Source organism: Parus major, chromosome 11 (genome assembly GCF_001522545.3).
Source record: "Parus major isolate Abel chromosome 11, Parus_major1.1, whole genome shotgun sequence".
In the NCBI taxonomy this organism is placed as follows: domain Eukaryota; kingdom Metazoa; phylum Chordata; class Aves; order Passeriformes; family Paridae; genus Parus; species Parus major.
Genome location: NC_031780.1, coordinates 968,042 through 984,676, shown reverse-complemented (window position 1 = coordinate 984,676; position 16,635 = coordinate 968,042). Strand labels below are relative to the sequence as shown.

General features: G+C 65.0%; 3 protein-coding genes across 4 annotated transcripts in view; all 3 read left to right on the top strand.

The window, feature by feature from the left end:
- The first annotated feature begins 28 nt into the window (after nt 1–28).
- On the top strand, nt 29–6,450 carry LOC107209924 (B-cadherin-like). Of its 2 annotated transcripts, none has more exons than XM_019008028.1 (15): nt 29–308; nt 2,572–2,768; nt 2,843–2,953; nt 3,067–3,222; nt 3,300–3,444; nt 3,558–3,733; nt 3,819–3,947; nt 4,028–4,213; nt 4,302–4,546; nt 4,630–4,772; nt 4,961–5,185; nt 5,290–5,508; nt 5,595–5,725; nt 5,803–5,946; nt 6,021–6,450. In XM_019008028.1, the coding sequence occupies exons 1-15, from the start codon at nt 44–46 to the stop codon at nt 6,231–6,233; spliced, it is 2,685 nt and encodes an 894-aa protein (XP_018863573.1). In that variant the 5' UTR covers nt 29–43; the 3' UTR covers nt 6,234–6,450. The 2 variants fall into 2 exon arrangements, with proteins under 2 accessions (XP_018863573.1, XP_015495607.1); XM_015640121.2 differs by lacking the exon at nt 29–308 and adding an exon at nt 739–924.
- An 869-nt stretch (nt 6,451–7,319) lies between these two features.
- Nucleotides 7,320–15,944, top strand: CDH1 (cadherin 1). Its single transcript, XM_033517122.1, has 17 exons — nt 7,320–7,486; nt 7,590–7,704; nt 10,799–11,025; nt 11,126–11,257; nt 11,341–11,496; nt 11,570–11,714; nt 11,830–12,002; nt 12,365–12,493; nt 12,598–12,783; nt 12,863–13,107; nt 13,207–13,349; nt 13,447–13,674; nt 14,176–14,397; nt 14,484–14,614; nt 14,708–14,797; nt 14,850–14,903; nt 14,977–15,944. The coding sequence occupies exons 1-17, from the start codon at nt 7,430–7,432 to the stop codon at nt 15,187–15,189; spliced, it is 2,646 nt and encodes an 881-aa protein (XP_033373013.1). The 5' UTR covers nt 7,320–7,429; the 3' UTR covers nt 15,190–15,944.
- Nucleotides 15,945–16,400: 456 nt separating this feature from the next.
- The window catches only part of TANGO6 (transport and golgi organization 6 homolog), a 19,268-nt gene continuing 19,033 nt past the window's right edge, over nt 16,401–16,635 (top strand). Inside the window, exon 1 of the mRNA XM_015639543.1 lies at nt 16,401–16,625. Within this exon, the coding sequence (XP_015495029.1) occupies nt 16,401–16,625 (225 nt within the window). The remainder of the gene's footprint in view (nt 16,626–16,635) is intronic.

Below are 16,635 nucleotides of genomic sequence, written 5' to 3'. Positions count from 1 at the left end.
AGGGAGGAAAGGCGGGACCACGAAGGTGCCTGGCGATACCGGGATGTCCGGGCGTGCCCACGGGGCTGCGCTCCGGGGCCGGGGGCGCCGGGGGGCGGCACTGAGAGACCGGGGGTGCCTCGGCCGGTGCCCGAGGATTGCCAGGCTCTACCGGGAAGTGCCAGGGGCTTCCAAAGGCGATCCCGATGGCTACAGACCGGGGAGGTGCCCGACGGAGTGCCCGGGGGTTAACGGGGGGTATCGCGGGTTGCCGAAGGTTGCCACGGCATACCAAGAGTTTACCGGCGGTGTCCCAGGGTTCCCGGGAGGTACTGTGGATTGACAGCAGAATTTCAGAGGGGTGCCCGGAGAGTATTGAAAGTTCCGGTACCGGGCGGTGCCCGAGGGGTACCGGGATGCGCCTGGATCTTGGCGGGTGGGTGCTTGGGAGGTTACATGGGGTACTGGAGATTGCCGTAGGGTTCCAGGGGAATACCGGCGCTGCCCGTGTGGTATTGGGGTGTTGTATTGGGGGTTGCCGGAGGCTTCCAGAGAGGTACCGCGGTGTAACGGGGATTGCCGAGGGTGGTGTAGGGGGTAAACTCCCGGTTGGAGGGTCCCGGGGGTAATGGAGGGTCCCAGGGCATTTCCGGGGGATGCTTGGAGCGTACTGGGGCCGCTCTCCGGGGCGGGGCGGTACCTGCGCGGCCGCCGCCTCACCTGGGGCGTTGCGGGGCGGGACGGGGCGGGACGCGGCGGGCGGCGACCGGAGCGGCGGCGGCGGCGACAGGAACGGACGGGCCATGCGGGGGCCGCGCTCCGGGCTCTGCCCGCTCTCCATCTTCATCCTCCTCCTCCTCTCCCCGCTCCTGCCGGCGGTCGCCCTTTCCCCGTCCCCGCCGTGCGTCCTCCCGGGGCTGCGCCGCGGGCCGCTTCCCGCACCAGGTAACTCGCACCGTCGGGGCGCGGCTGCACCGGACCCCCGGAACACCTCGGGGACGGGCTGGGGCCGCGATCGGGACCGGGATCGGGAATCGGGCCTCCGAACCCTGGGGGGACGGCAGGGCCTCCCTCGCTGCCGGGATCAGGATCGCGTTGCCCCCGGTGGCGGGGCCGCTGCTTTTCGGGAGGAGCTCACTGTGCCCCGAGTGTGGGGCTGCGCCATGGGGCTAGCCGGGCTCCTGTGGTCCAGATCTGTGCTCCCCCCCGGGCTGTGGGGCTTGGCCATGGGGCTGGCTGTGCCCGGGGGGCTGGCGGTGCCCGTCTGATCTCACCGGGCTGCTGGCGGCTGATGCCAGCGCCTTTGGCCCAGCCATGGGGCGCCCGCTGCGAGCAGGGCTGGGTCCCCGCAGGGTGGGTGGCCGGCTCGGGACCGGCAATGGGGTTGGGTGCCCCAGGGCCACCCTTCTCCGGCCCTGGGGTCCGGGCTGTGGCTGGCCCGAGGCTGGGCAGGGTCCTGCTGCTGCCAGCTCTTGGCTCGCTGCCGGCGCTTGGCCCGGGCCCGTTGCCCTCTTCGCTCGGCGGCTCCCGGGGGATCGGAGCTGCCCGGGAACGCGGCCGGAGCCAGCGCTCGTCTAATGGCCGCGGGAGCACTAAAAGCTCTCCTCGGCGGTAAGTGCCAGGGAGCGGCCTCGACCTCCGCCTGCTGTGGACACCACATCCCGTTTCCATCAGCGAAGCCTGCCAGGACTGGAGGTTGGCGCTGCCAGGCCCCTGATGTGGGCACGGGCTGGGGTCTGGCCGTGCAGCTGCGACCCCCTCCGTGGGCAGTACATGGCCCCGGTACCGACCGTGCGGCTCCGCCTTGGCACCCGGCGTGCACGGAACCCTGTGGGCCCTCCACGGAGGGACCCCCGAGGAGACGGTGGGGGTCCCCCTATGCCGCCTGGCACTGCCGTGGGAACAGCAACTCGTGCCCGGCTTGCCAGGGTGAACGATGCCCGTCCAGCCCCATCGAAGTCTCTTATCGCGGCCACCGCGACTGGGAGGGGCCCCGGTGCTGCCCTCGGGGCACGGTTGCTGCTCCCCACATGGCCCCACCGTCGGCCCTGGGCTCGATCCCTCCGGTGTGGGGCACAGCTCTCCGTGCCCCATTCCACGCCTTCCGCAGCCCCCCCAGCCCCGCTCCGCGTCCCGCCCTGGGCCGCTCGGCCGCCCCGGAGCTGGCTCAGCTCTGCTAATCCCCTAATCCTTTCCCCGGGGGGAGCGGAGCCGGGGCTGTGTCCAGCACGAGGGATGCAGCGTGGTAGGCGGGGGAGGGAGATTGAGTGCCCAGTGATCTGGCCACGGGGGGTTGGGAGCCCCGAGGGGGTGACACACCGGGAGGGGGCTGGGGCAGGGCTCTGCCCGCCCAGGAATTTCCCATCATCTGCGAAACAAAGCCGAAACTTCCACCGAAACTTCCACTGCGCTCCCGTACGGCGCCCGGTGTTCCCTGCCCCGATCCTGGTGTCCTCTCCCCATCTTCTACCGCCGCCAGCCTCACTCCGCCTCGGGACTCTGGGGGATCGCGGGGTCCTGGAGCTGGTGGTTGCGGCTCGGGGGTGTTGGGGGAGAGGTCCCCCCCATCCCCCTGACCCCTCACCCTCGCAGGGAGCTCCGGAGGCTGCGCAGGGCCGTACAGGACGGAGGAGCCCGATGTCGGGGTGCGGGAGGACGGGGGCTCCGTGCGGCTACCGGGGGTGGGCAGGGCTCTCGCCGTACCCCCCCAAGATGCTGGTTTCCCCCGGTATGCCGCTGGCCAGCCAGACCCTGCCCCAGTTCCTGCAAAGAGCAGGCACTCCCCCCAGGTAATGCTGCACCGCAAATCCCCCATCCCCTGCTCCCCCAGCCGGCTGTGCCCTCATTCACCTCCATCCCACAGGAGCTCCCCAGGGCTCACGCTGCTCTCAGGAGGCAGAAGAGGGACTGGGTGATCCCCCCCATCAAGGTTCCTGAAAATGAGAGGGGCCCCTTCCCCAAAAAGCTAGTTCAGGTATGAGGCTGGTCAGTCTGGGCATGGAGATGGGTGCTGGGGGCGCATTCCCGCTGCACCGGGGCGGGGCATACTGATCCCATCCCTTTGGGATGTCCTGTGTCTCCTCCCAGATCAAATCCAACCGGGACAGAGACACCAAGATCTTCTACAGCATCACAGGGCAGGGAGCAGATGCCCCCCCCGAGGGCATCTTCACCATTGAGAAGGAGTCAGGCTGGATGAAAGTGACACAGCCGCTGGACCGTGAGCACATCGACAAGTACCACGTAGGTCCTTGCCTGGGGACCACCAGGGGGATGTTGGGGTGCTCTGCCAGGCCCCCCACTCACACCCCACCCCACAGCTCTTCTCCCACGCCGTGTCTGAGAACGGGAAGCCAGTGGAGGAGCCGATGGAGATCATTGTGACAGTGACAGACCAGAATGACAACAAGCCCCAGTTCACGCAGGAGGTGTTCAGGGGCTCTGTGCCAGAGGGAGCTCTCCCAGGTAGAACCCCATGCCTTGGGGAATCTCTGCATTCCACCAGCCATGTTCCTTGGGCACAGCCCCAGCACTGTTCCCCCTTGGCATCCCACTTACCTGGACATCCACATCCCCAGGCACCTCCGTCATGCAGGTGACAGCCACGGATGCGGATGATGCGGTGGAGACCTACAATGGTGTCATCGCCTACTCCATCCTCAGCCAGGAGCCACGGGAGCCCCATCCCCAAATGTTCACCGTCAACCGGGCCACTGGCACCCTCAGTGTGATTGCCAGCGGCCTTGACCGGGAGGTGGGCTCTGCAGCACCATGGGGCAGGGGTCCCAGCCCCAAGCAGGGGCTGACAGAGTGTTTATCTGTCTGTCTGTCCACCACAGCGAGTGCGGGAGTACACGCTGACTGTGCAGGCAGCTGACCTGGACGGGGAGGGACTGACCACCACAGCGCTGGCTGTCATCGAGATCGCTGATGTCAATGACAATGCCCCCGAGTTTGACCCCAAAACGGTAATGTGGGCCCCCCTACTGGCTGTGACCCTCCCTGGTGTGTGCTGGGCCGTGCTGCTGATGGTGTCCCTGACCTGCAGTACGAGGCAGCTGTGCCAGAGAACGTGGCGGGGCGGGAGGTGGCCCGGCTGGCTGTCACCGACCTGGACGAGCCTGGCACGCCGGCGTGGCGAGCCGTCTACTCCATCCTGCGCGGCAACGATGGCGGTGCCTTTGCCATCACCACCGACCCTGCCACCAACGAGGGCATCCTCCGCACCGCCAAGGTTTGTGTCACCTCATGTCCCCCCGGTGCTGCCCACAGTGGGGTCCTGCCTGTGCCGCTCTCACTGCCCGTGTCTCCCCCTCTCCCAGGGTCTGGACTACGAGGCCAAGCAGCAGTTTGTGCTCCATGTGGCCGTGGCCAACGAGGTCCCCTTCGTCGTGAAGCTGCCGATGGCCACTGCTACGGTGACAGTCACCGTGGAGGATGTCAATGAGGCCCCGGTGTTTGTGCCGCTGGTGCAGCTGGCCACGGTGTCGGAGGATGTGCCCCCGGGGCAGACCCTCACTGCCTGCACGGCCCAGGACCCTGACAAGGCGCAGGGCCAGAGGATCAAGTGAGCGGGGACGGGGTTGGAGCGGAGGTTTGGGGGGTCTCCGCTGCCCCTCGCCGCAGCACCAGCTCCCCTGTGCCCCCCAGGTACCTGGTGGGGCACGACCCGGCAGGCTGGCTGGCTGTGCACCCCGAGAATGGCCTGGTGACTGCGCGGGACCACCTGGACCGCGAGTCCCCCTTCGTCAAGAACAGCACCTACATGGCCATGCTGCTGGCCGTGGATGATGGTGAGGGACATGAAAGGGCCCTTGTTCCCCCTCCCACGTGAGGGGCACATGTTGCCATCACCAGGAAACACATCCCAGCTCCAGCATGGAGCAGTGCAGGGGCTGCCTGGCCCCACCCCTGCTCGGGGCACCCCAGCCCCATGAGAGTCCTGGGTTTGGGGTCCCCTCTACAGAATTGTCCCCACCAGGCTCACCGCCGGCTACGGGCACGGGCACGCTACTCCTCACCCTGCTCGATGTGAACGACAACGGCCCCGAGGCCGAGCCACGGGACATCATTGTCTGCCAGCGCAGTCCCCAGCCCCAGCTCCTCACCGTCACCGACCGGGACCTGCCCCCCAACACCGGCCCCTTCCGTGCCGAGCTCACCCACGGCTCGGAGGACAGCTGGGCTGTGGAGGTGGGGGACACAGGTATTGCCGTGGGGCTGAACATTATGTCGGGGGTCCTCAGCAGAGGCAGCTGTGCTGTGGCTGCATTCCTGGTGCATTGTCCGTGAGCCCCCAATCTCACACAGGTGACACAGTGACACTGCAGCTGGTGGCACCGCTGGAGCCGGACACCTACAGCGTGTACCTGAGGCTGCTGGACCAGCCGGGCAGAGCCCAAGTGACCATTGTCACCGCACGGGTCTGTGCCTGCGAGGGGCAGGCACAGGGCTGTCCCCAGAGACCCCAGCCTGTCACCGCCCTGCCCTTTGTCCTCGCCACCCTGGGCGCGCTACTGGCCCTGCTGCGTGAGTGGGGCTCCTGGGGCTGTGGGGATACCCCTGTCCTGGGCACCTGGGGGACACATGTCCCCACTGATGGCACTATTCCCCAGTCATCCTGCTGCTGCTGCTGCTCTTCATGAGGAGGAGGAAGGTGACGAAGGAGCCGCTGCTGCTGCCCGAAGATGACACAAGGGACAACATCTTCTACTACGGGGAAGAGGGCGGTGGAGAGGAGGACCAGGTGGGTGTGGGGGTCAGGGGTCTGGTGACAGCGTGGGCAGCCTGACTCTGCCCCTCTCCATGTGTGTGTGTCCCCAGAACTACGACCTGCGGCAGCTGCACCGGGGGCTGGACGCCCGGCCCGAGGTGATCCGCAATGACGTGGCCCCCACCCTCCTGCCAGCCCCCCAGTACCGGCCCCGCCCCACCAACCCCGATGATATCGGCACCTTCATCGAGGAGGTGAGTCCTGACCTGGAGAGAGCCTGGGGGGTGACAGCACAGGGACACAGGTACTGACCCCTCTGCTCCCCCAGAACCTGAAGGCGGCCGACACGGACCCCACGGCCCCCCCCTACGACTCGCTGCTGGTGTTTGACTACGAGGGCAGCGGCTCGGAGGCCACCTCGCTCAGCTCCCTCAACTCCTCCGCCTCCGACGGGGACCAGGACTACGACTACCTCAACGACTGGGGCGGCCGCTTCCGCAAGCTGGCCGAGCTCTACGGCGGCGGCGAGGAGGACGATTAGGGACCCCCAGCCTGCTGCTGCCCCCGCCTTATTGCTGCTTTTGTGCCTTGGGGGTTCCCCCTGCTGTGCCCCCCACCCCAGCGCAGCCCCCTCACCTCCTCGCCTGTGTTTTTGTGGTTATTATCTATTTTTTAAGGTATGGAATGATGGCGTGTGATGCTGCGGACAAGGGGATGGGAGCTGGGTCAGTTTTAATAAAGGATTTGGTTTTTTTAGATGTTCCAGGCTCTGTGTCACTTTGTGCCCTGGAGATCAGCGCTGCCCTGAGCCCCGCAGTGAACCCTCCCCAGCCCTGGGCCCCCTTGCCCACCACAGTGTGGGACCTATGGTACAGCTGCAGTGTCACCCATGCCCCCCCCAAGGGTGTCCTTGTCCCAAGGGGTGCTGATGGGCACTGACCACCAATTCGTCCTTCATGGGAATGACACTGGTGGCATTGGGCATCCCTGGTGCTAAATCCCTCCTAGCTTGGGCAGCCAGACCATGGGTGCTAACATGGGTAGGCACAGCAGCCCCTGCCCCTGGCAGGATCCTGAGCTCTGGGGGTCTCCCACTGGCTCCAGGATCAGCTCCTGACAGGCATGGGATGGGGGCAGCTGATGGCACAGGGGCTCCCCTTCCATAGGGTCACCCCCAGCTGTGCTGTGCTTTGGGACAGAGGGCTATGGGACTGCAGCATCGGAAGGGGTCCTTGTCCGGGGGGTCCCTGGGTACGATGTTTGTCCCCTGTGGCAGAGCTGGGATCTGTGGGGACACCCTGGGGTACTCCTGGCTCCTGTCACCCATCAGCACCCCTTGTTCCCACTGCCCTGGACGGGAGAGGCATGGAGAGCACCAGGGCCGGGAGTATCAGGGGCACGGGGAGCCGGGGGTACCCGGGACGGGCAGAGCACCCGGGGTGTTGAGGGTACCGGGGGCTGAAGGAGTAACGGAGGTTCCACGGTACCGGGGAGGGTACACCAGTACCGTGGGGGGTACCGGGACAGCGGGTGTCGGGGGTACCGGGATCCCGGGTGCGGGCGGGACGGGACCGCCTCCCGTCGGGGCGGGACGGGGCGGTTCTCGGCGGGGTCGACACCTGCGGGGAGGGATCGGAAGGGGACCGGACGCACCTGCGACTCCGTGGTGGCAGCGCCCGATCCCTCCAGCACCAACCGGCACCTGCACCTGCACCGGCACCGGCACCGGCACCGGCCATGGGGCGGCGGGCGGGTTGCTCGGTCCCGCTCTGCCTCCTCTTGCTCCTGCTCCAGGTGAGCCACGGAATGGGGCGGCAGGACCCTGCCCGGGACCCTGCCCGGGGCAGCGGGACCTTGCTCGGGACCCTGCCCGGTGCTAAGGTCTCTCTCCGGGCAGAGCGGGCAGCGGCTGTGCGAGCGGGCAGCGTCGTGCCAGCCCGGCTTCACCGCCGAGACCTTCGCTCTGACGGTGCCGCGGGACAGCGTGGCGGCGGGACGGGCTGTGGGACGCGGTAAGGACACGGGGACAACCGGCTATGGTGGGCAGGGTGGCTGTGAGGACAGGGACGGGACTGTGGGACAGGGGGGTGTGTGGGACGGGGGTGGGCGATGGGGGACGTTAAGCCGTGGCTCCGTGCCCGAGTGGTGCTGGCGTGGCCACGGGGATGGGGCTGTGGGGACAGTGCTGTGGCAGTGGGGATAGTGCCATGGGGATGGCGCTATGGCGGTGGGGACAGTGTCATGACGGTGGGGACAGGCTGGCTGTGGTGGCAGGTGGCATGGGGGACAGAGGCTGGTGTGTCCCCCAGAGCGGTGGGGCCGCACTGAGGGCTCTGGTGGTCCCAGGGCAAGCGCCAGTCAGTGGTCCTAGCATGGCAGGATGGAGTCGTGGCGCGGGGGCAGCAGGAGCCGCTCCCCGGGGTGCGCCGGCGCGGGCGGCGCTGACTCAGGCACCGCAGACCTGTTGGGGCCGGCAGGTTGGGGTGTGGGGTGCGCAGGCGCCTGCCCTGCCCCGTGCCTCACCTGGCACCCTGGGTTCACCAGGGTGAGCCCCCCTTTGGACCCACAGTGTAGGCCCCCAGAGCAGCTCTTGGCATGGGGACGGGCACCAGAATGGGCTCCTAGGCTTTTGGGGATGTTGGTGTCCCATTATGCTGGCACTAAAGCTCGGTTCGGGTGTGGCAAGGGGGCACTGGGGAGCTGCTGCCACCTGGGGCCCCCACAAAAGGCTCTGTGGGCTCTGGGACTGTGTGCAGTGGCTGCCACCATCTGCACCAGTTCATGCTGAGAGTGATGCTGGCACGCAGTGTGTGTGTGCCAGGCTGGCTGGGTGGGCACAGAGCTGAGGGGTACTGAGCACCCAGTGCTGCACCAAGGGCTCCCAAACATCCTCAGTTCCGTAACGGCTTTTCCTGGGAGAGCCTGGAATCGGACCCTGCCCCATAGCCCAGGAATTGTGTTTGTTTGTTTTGTGGTTGATCATTAACTGCAGAAACCGATGTCCATCAGGGCGGGGCCTGATACCAGGGTGACGGGCAGCCCTGTGATTTTCCTGCAGCACTGAGACCTGCTGGAATCCTCTGTCCTGGCACCAGCACTTTCAGTTTTGGGTTCCGGTCACAGTCAGGGCGTGGGAGGAAGGAAGGCACCATCTGCCCTTGAGGCCTGTGTGGCACCCAGTGATTCATAGCTGTGCCACAGCACTGCCAGCCATGGGGTGGCCGAGCCTGGTGGATGCCAGGCCATGCTGGGCCACAGAGCACCCCAAAGCTTGTGGCCAGGCTGACGAGCCGGCCTGTAATTAGCTTGATGAGTTGAGCGCGGTGTTTTCCTTCCAGCAGGCCCAGACAGGCCCTGCGCGGCGCCGGGGCGGCGAACAGCAACACCTGCGTGGGGGCTGTGGCATCACCAGGGCTCTGCTCCGTGGGTCGGGGGGCTCTGGGGTGGTGGGGATGTGATGGGGGCTGGGACAGTCCCTGTCAGCCCTGGGTGGAGAAACCTCGAGAGTCTGAAGTCACGGCGAAACTGGGGTGACGTCAGTGGATGTGTCACCCGCAGCACCTTCACCCTGGGGTGAGCCCCCTGCCCTGGCACAGCCGCGTGTGCACAACACACGGTGGTGGTGGCACTGCGGGGATGGTGACACCCTGCTCTGCCTGTGCCCAGCCCCGCTGAGACCTCACAGGGCATGAGGTGGCTTTGGGGGGCTGCCCTGTTTCCCTGAGTGGGTTCTCAGCCCCACACCCTGCTTGGCAGCCTGGCTGTCCCAGTGCCCTGTAGGTGGTGGTGGGGACTGAAGTGGGGGGATCCCCCTGTAGGACTCCCTGAGTTCTCCTTTTCTCCCACCCCCATCATTCCCAGGAGAGGGCCCCCCCTCCACCCCCAGCTCCCAGCCCCGGGGAGAGGAGGGCTGGGGCCAGCCCTCCTTCAGCCAAGCTGGAAAAACAGGTTGTGCACGGCCAGGTGGGAAGGGGGGGAGTTGGAAGGGGGGAGAGCGGGAAGAGGGGAGCTGGTCCTGAGCACCCTCCTGGAATGAAGTGCGGGCTGAGCACTGAGCACTCGGTGCACCCGTGTGGGGCTGGGGGCTTCGTGCCGCCCCTCGCTGCACCCAGCGGGCCCACTGCCACGGCCAGGGCAGAGCACTGCGGCTGTGCCCGAGGCTGCCGCTCCTTCCCCGCCTGCCCCGGCACGTTCCTGCCCAGCCGGCCCCACCGGCTCCCCCAGCCCTGGCCGGGGGTCCCGCCGTGGGGTGAGCGGGGCTGGCATCGCGCCGGCTGCTCCTGGGCCGGGTCGGGGGCACAGGGGGGGGCAGCGATTGCTCCCCCCTCCATGCCACAATCACCCCGGATTCCTGGGCTGCTCGTGGGCTGACGTAACCCACGGGCTCCGTTCCGATCGGGGCCGCGCTGCCTCCCGCCCACCCCGGCGCGTCCCCTGCCGAGGCGATGCTGGCAGGGCTGGCTCCGGAGCCTGGGTGCCGCTGGCTCCAACAACTCTCTCCCAGACAAAGGGGGCTTGTTCGGGAGCACGGCCCGGCTCATGTGATGCCGGCTGACCGCTGCCTCGTGGCGGCCCAGCTCTACTGCGCCCAGCCCGGTGCCAAGCCAGTGACATCGGGACCCCGCCGGCCCACTGTCCCTGGGGTTGGGGGTCCCGGACGTACCTGGGCAGGTTGAGGGGTCTGCCTGCCAGGGCACTGGGTGCCAGTGCAGGTGAGGGACTTCTGCACTGGTTTTTATTGGAAAAGCAGCTGGAGCAGCATGGGCACAGTGGTGGTGACATGCTGTGCCACAGGGATACACCTGTATGGGGATGTGCTGTGCCTGGTGCCATGCCGTACATGGTGCTGGGGACCGGGACATCCTGTGCCAGGTGCCACTCGCCCCATTGTCACTGTCCAGCAGGATCCTGTGGCACGGTAGGTCCTGCCATGTCCCGTCCTGGACCAAAGCCAGGTCAGGGGTGCACTGTGTGCTGTGCCCAGGATGGAATCCTGGCAGGGCAAGTGTCACTGCATGTGGAGCATCCCCAGCACTGCTGGGGTGTGGTGGCGCTGTGTGTGCCCATGTCCCCAGAACCCCCTGCCACTCGGTCCCCTGTCCCCAGTGAGCTTTGTGGACTGTGGTGAGCCGCGCCGTGCCGCCTTCCTCTCGGACGACACGCGCTTCAAGGTGAGCAGGGATGGCATCGTCTCTGCCACCCGGCCCGTGCAGCTCCAGCAGCGGGAGATCGCCTTTGCCGTGCACACCTGGGACACCATGGGCAAGAAGCATTCGGCCAAGGTGACCCTGCGCCAGCGGTGGCGGCAGCACCGACACGAGCGGATGCAGCAGGTAAAGCACAGACACATTCCCTGGGGTCACAGCAGCCCCTGCCTCTGGTGCAGAGGGCTCAGCAAGGTGCTGGCACTGAGTGGTGCCATTGTCCCAACAGGACACGGTACCTGATGTGCTGATCTTCCCGGAGCATGGACACGGCCTCCGGCGGCAGAAGAGGGACTGGGTCATTCCTCCCATCAACTGCCCCGAGAATGAGCGGGGACCCTTCCCCAAGAAGCTGGTGCAGGTATGTGTCCCCAGACAGGGTCCAAGGGGGTCCCCAGAGCACTGGGACATGTCTCCACCCACTTCTTCCTGCCTCGCTGCCAGATCAAATCCAACAAGGACAAGGAGACCAAGGTTTTCTACAGCATCACGGGGCAGGGGGCAGACACCATCCCCGCGGGTGTCTTCATCATTGAACGGGAGACGGGGTGGCTGGAGGTGACAAAACCCCTGGACCGGGAGGAGAAGGATAAATATGTGGTGAGTGAGGGGAGCCTGTGGCAGGATGGGGACGGTCCTGGGGACGGCACACACGCTGACTGTGCCCTTGCAGCTCTACTCCCATGCTGTGTCAGCCAACGGGCAGCCCGTGGAAGACCCCATGGAGATCATCATCACCGTCACTGACCAGAATGACAACCGGCCCGTCTTCACCCAGCAAGTCTTTGTTGGCTACATTGAGGAGAACGCAAAGCCGGGTACGTGGGGGACTCTGAGCTGGGACCACACAGAGCCCTGAGCGGGAGCAGTGCCAGCGTGTCCGGTGGATTCTGTCCCATCATTAAAATCTCCCTGATTTGTCCCCATGTCCAGGCACATCTGTGATGACCGTGAACGCTACAGATGCAGATGATGCGATTAATGTGAACAACGGCATCATTGGCTACTCCATCCTCAGCGAGGAGCCCAAGGGTGCACAGCCCATGTTCACCATCAATGCCGAGAAGGGAATCATCAGTGTCATTGGCACAGGACTGGACCGGGAGGTGGGCACCTTGCCACAGCTCAGGGGAGCCTGCAGCTACTCCGCAGTGGGATGTGCTATGGGGAGAAAGGGATACTGTCCATCTGGTTTTGGGACATGCAATCCCTGGGCCACTGTCCCTGGCTGTAGGGGTGTCTGCAGCCTTGAGCTGTGCTGGAGACACTCCAGGGACCTCCAGCCTTGCTGAGCCCTGGAGTGGGTGCAGTGCCAGCCCCTCGGGTGGGCAGCTGGGACATTGGCTGCCTCTGTGCCAGCAGGGAACAGCAAGGCTGGAGAAGGGTGGAGGAGCAGGCAGGTGATGGCTGGAGGAGGGGAACACTGCAGTCCCCACCCCAGCCCTAACTGGGTGATTTTGCCCTGCAGACCACTCCCAACTACACGCTGATCATCCAGGCTGCAGACCAGGAGGGCAATGGCCTGACCAACACTGCCACTGCCATCATCAAAGTCACTGATGCCAACGACAACCCTCCCATCTTCAACCCCAGCATGGTACCACCCGGCCCCGGCCGCTGCCCTCCCCGACCATTGTGGCACAAGGCCCCACCTGGGGTGCCTGGGGCCACGCAGGTGATTGTCCCTGTCCCATCTTGCAGTATGAGGTGGCAGTGGACGAGAACGAGGTGGGGGTGATAGTGGCCCGGCTGCATGTGACAGACCAGGACCTGCCAGGATCCCCAGCCTGGCACGCTGTCTACCGCATCCAGAGCGGGGACCCGCAGGGCGACTTCGAGATCAGCACTGACCCCAAAACTAACGATGGGGTTCTGAAAACTGCCAAGGTGGGTTCCGCTGCTGCATGGCTGCCTCAGCACCAGCTGACTCCCTGCTGGCACTATGCAACTTCTCTCCCACCCCCAGGGCCTGGATTATGAGACCCAGAACCAGTACAAGCTCGTGGTGTCAGTGGAGAACGAGGTCCCCTTCACCGTGACCCTGAACCCTGCCACAGCCACTGTCCTGGTGTTGGTCAGGGACAAGAATGAAGCCCCCATCTTCATACCCCCAGTCAAGGAGGTGATGGTGAGGGAGGATGTGCCAAAGGGATACCAGATCGCCTCCTACACAGCCCAGGATCCCGACAAGGACCAGAACCAGAAAATCACGTGAGTGGAGGGTGGTGGGGGCTTTGCTGGGGTGTCTGAGGGGCTGCAGTGTCCCATGTGCCCCTTTCTCTCCCCCTGCTGACCCCTGGCTGCCCCCAGGTATCGCATGGGCAGTGATCCCGCGGGGTGGTTGGCCATCAACCCTGAGAATGGCATCATCACGGCAGCCCAGCCACTGGACCGGGAATCGGCGTATGCCATCAACAGCACCTACAAGGCCATCATCCTGGCTGTGGACAATGGTGAGGGTGGTCACCTGCTGCCCCTGTGCCCACCTGTGTGTGCCCCCATGGTGTCCAGGCCCCTCCCTGGGTGCCTTGCTGACTCTCAGTCCCACAGGGTCACCGCAAGCTGCCACCGGCATGGGGACGCTGCTCCTCCTGCTTCATGATGTGAACGACAACGGGCCCGTGCCAGAGCCCCGGAGCTTCGACATCTGCAACCGGCAGCCCGAGGAGCAGACACTGAAGATCATCGACAAGGACCTGCCCCCCAACACCTACCCCTTCCAGGCAGAGCTGATGCACGGCTCCGGCAGCAACTGGACTGCCAGGGTGGTGCAACAAGGTGGGTGCCACCTGCTCTGGTGCTGGCTCTGCTGTGAGCACTAGGCTGGGCACCTGCCACAGCACAAAGTCCTGTGCCAGCACCAAGGGTTCCCAAAGCAGAGCTGGGAAAGGGGCTGGAGCACCAGGAGTGGCTGAGGGAGCTGGGGAGGCTCAGGAGGGACCTTCTTGCTCTCCACAACTCCCTGGCAGGAGGGTGCTGCCAGGTGAGGGTCAAGATCTGCTCCTAAGGGACAGGACAAGGGGAAACAACCTCGAGTTGTGCCAGGAGAGATTTAGGTTGGATATTGGGGAAAATTAATTCATGGAAAGGGGTGGTCGGGCATTGGAACAGGCTGCCCAGGGCAGTGGTGGAGTCCCCATCCCTGGAGGGATTTAAGTGCTGTGTGAATGTGGCACTTCAGGAAATGGGTCAGTGGTGGCCTTGGCAGTGCTGGGGGATGGCTGAACTTGGTAATCTTGGAGATGTTTTCCAACCCAAATGATTCTGTGGTTCACCAAGACCTGGTGAAGCTGAGCATGAAGAAAGAGCTGGAGCCGGGCGAATACAGCATCTTCCTGAAGCTGCTGGATGCGCAGAACAAGGAGCAGATCACACAGGTGCGAGCCCAGGTCTGCAGCTGCGAGGGGCCAGCCAAGAACTGCGAGAAGCGAGCGTTCATCTCCGGTGGCATGGGCGTGCCTGCCATCCTGGGCATCCTGGGGGGCATCCTGGCGCTGCTCAGTGAGTACCCAGGGATGAGGATGATAGGGACAGAGAGAGGGTCACCCTCTCCCTGCTGCTCTGACACCCCATCCCTGTGCCTGCAGTCCTCTTGCTGCTGCTGCTGCTCTTCGCAAGGAGGAGGAAGGTGGTGAAGGAACCGCTGCTCCCACCCGAGGATGACATGAGGGACAATGTGTACCACTATGACGAGGAGGGTGGTGGCGAGGAGGACCAGGTGGGACGCCTGTGCCTGCTGGACCCTGCCCACCCGTGGTGGTGGCAGTGCCCGCAGTTGTCCCTCGAGCCTTGACTCCTGCTGTCCTCCCAGGACTATGACCTGAGCCAGCTGCACCGGGGGCTGGACGCCCGGCCCGAGGTGATCCGCAATGACGTGGCCCCCACCCTCCTGCCAGCCCCCGGTGCAGCTGGCTCAGGTCATAGTCCTGGGGGGACAGCAGGAGTCAAGGCCCCAGTACCGGTCCCGCCCCGCCAACCCCGATGAGATTGGGAACTTCATTGACGAGGTGAGTCCTGGCCCAGGGGGTGGCACATCCCTGCCACACCAGTGCAGGGACACTGACCCCTCTGCTCCCCCAGAACCTGAAGGCGGCCGACACGGACCCCACGGCCCCCCCCTACGACTCGCTGCTGGTGTTTGACTACGAGGGCAGCGGCTCGGAGGCCACCTCACTCAGCTCCCTCAACTCCTCCGCCTCCGACGGGGACCAGGACTACGACTACCTCAATGACTGGGGCGGCCGCTTCCGCAAGCTGGCCGAGCTCTACGGCGGCGGCGAGGAGGACGATTAGGGACCCCCAGCCTGCTGCTGCCACCTCATTTCACCCCTCTGGACTCACATCGGTCTCTGTCCAGGGTGGCCAAACCCCCTCCAACACCTCCTGAACCCCGTGCCCAAGTCTCCCTCACTGAGAAAACCTCAGGCTCGCTGGGGGATGGGGGGTTTTGGGGTAGTCTGGGTGTTTCCTGGCCCCCTTGGCTCCAGGGCATGGAACAGTTTAATCCATTCCCCATCCTGGAATTGAGGTGCTCCCAGCTGTGGGGGGCAGGATCAGGTCCTTCTTCCCTTTTCCATGCGGGGAAAAAGGGTTTCTCTGGCGCTCTCCAAAATACCTCGTGCTCCCAGCCCCACACAGGCTCAGATCGTGAACCTGCTCATGGAGAACTGCGACCAGGCACTCGATCAACACAGACCAAAGATGCACCATCACAGGTGCTGATTCCCGCATCACAGGGAATTGTATTTACTACAGTATGTACAGGCAGATTTCTATTTTTCCGTATCCCAGATTATGGTTTGATTTCTTCCCATGTCGTGTAATTAGCGTCTTCCCAGGTGTAATTAGCGTGCAGTCACTGAAAGGTACTTTCCAAAATCAAAGGGCTTTCCCAAAATCCTGACCTCTGTGTTTAGCTGTCATCACAGTTTGTATTTTTTATCATGGGAAAAGGGTCTGACGCAAGCTGTGAAACCAGCGGTGGCCAAGTGTTGATTGCATGTTTTTTATATAAAATTGCAATAATAAATTGTTTTAAGAAAACCAAACCACTTTTCTGTGCGTGAGGCTCTGCCGGTGCTGGAAGGCTTTACCTGCGGCACAGGTGTGGCCGTGGCCCCCTCCACAGGGCAAGTGGGCAATCAGAATCGTGGAAGGGTTTGAGCTGGAAGAGACCTTAAGGATGTTAAATTCCACCCCTCTGCAAGGGTAGGGACGCCTTCCACTATCCCAGGTTGTTCCAAGCCCCGGCCACCCCGGCCTTGGGCATTTCCAGGGATGGGGCATCCACAGCTGCTCTGGGCAAGTGGCAGGGCCTCATCGCTCTCAAGTGAGAAGGATTCTTTCCCAACAGCGTGTCTAACGCTGCCCTGAGGCGGTGGGAGCCATTTCTCCGGCCCAGCCCGAGTCCCCAGGCCCGCCCCGGCCGCTCTCTCCTCCCTCTCCCGACCTCCCCAAGATGGCGGCCAGCAGCCCGGCCTCTCCCCTCGCGCGCCCTCCCTGTCATGGCGGCCGGCGGCGGCCCCGCCCCTTCCCCTGACCTCGGCAGCATGGCGGCGCTCGCTGACAGCCGTCCCGACATGGCGGGCGGCGCGCGGCCGGGCCCGGAGCCGGGCCGTGTGGTGGAGGCGCTGGAGCTGCTGCTGGGGCCGCCCAGTGATGGCGACAACGCTGCCGAGCCCGGCTCGGAGCCCGCCCTGTGCCCGGAGACGCTGCGCAGGAACGCGGCGGCGCTGGAGG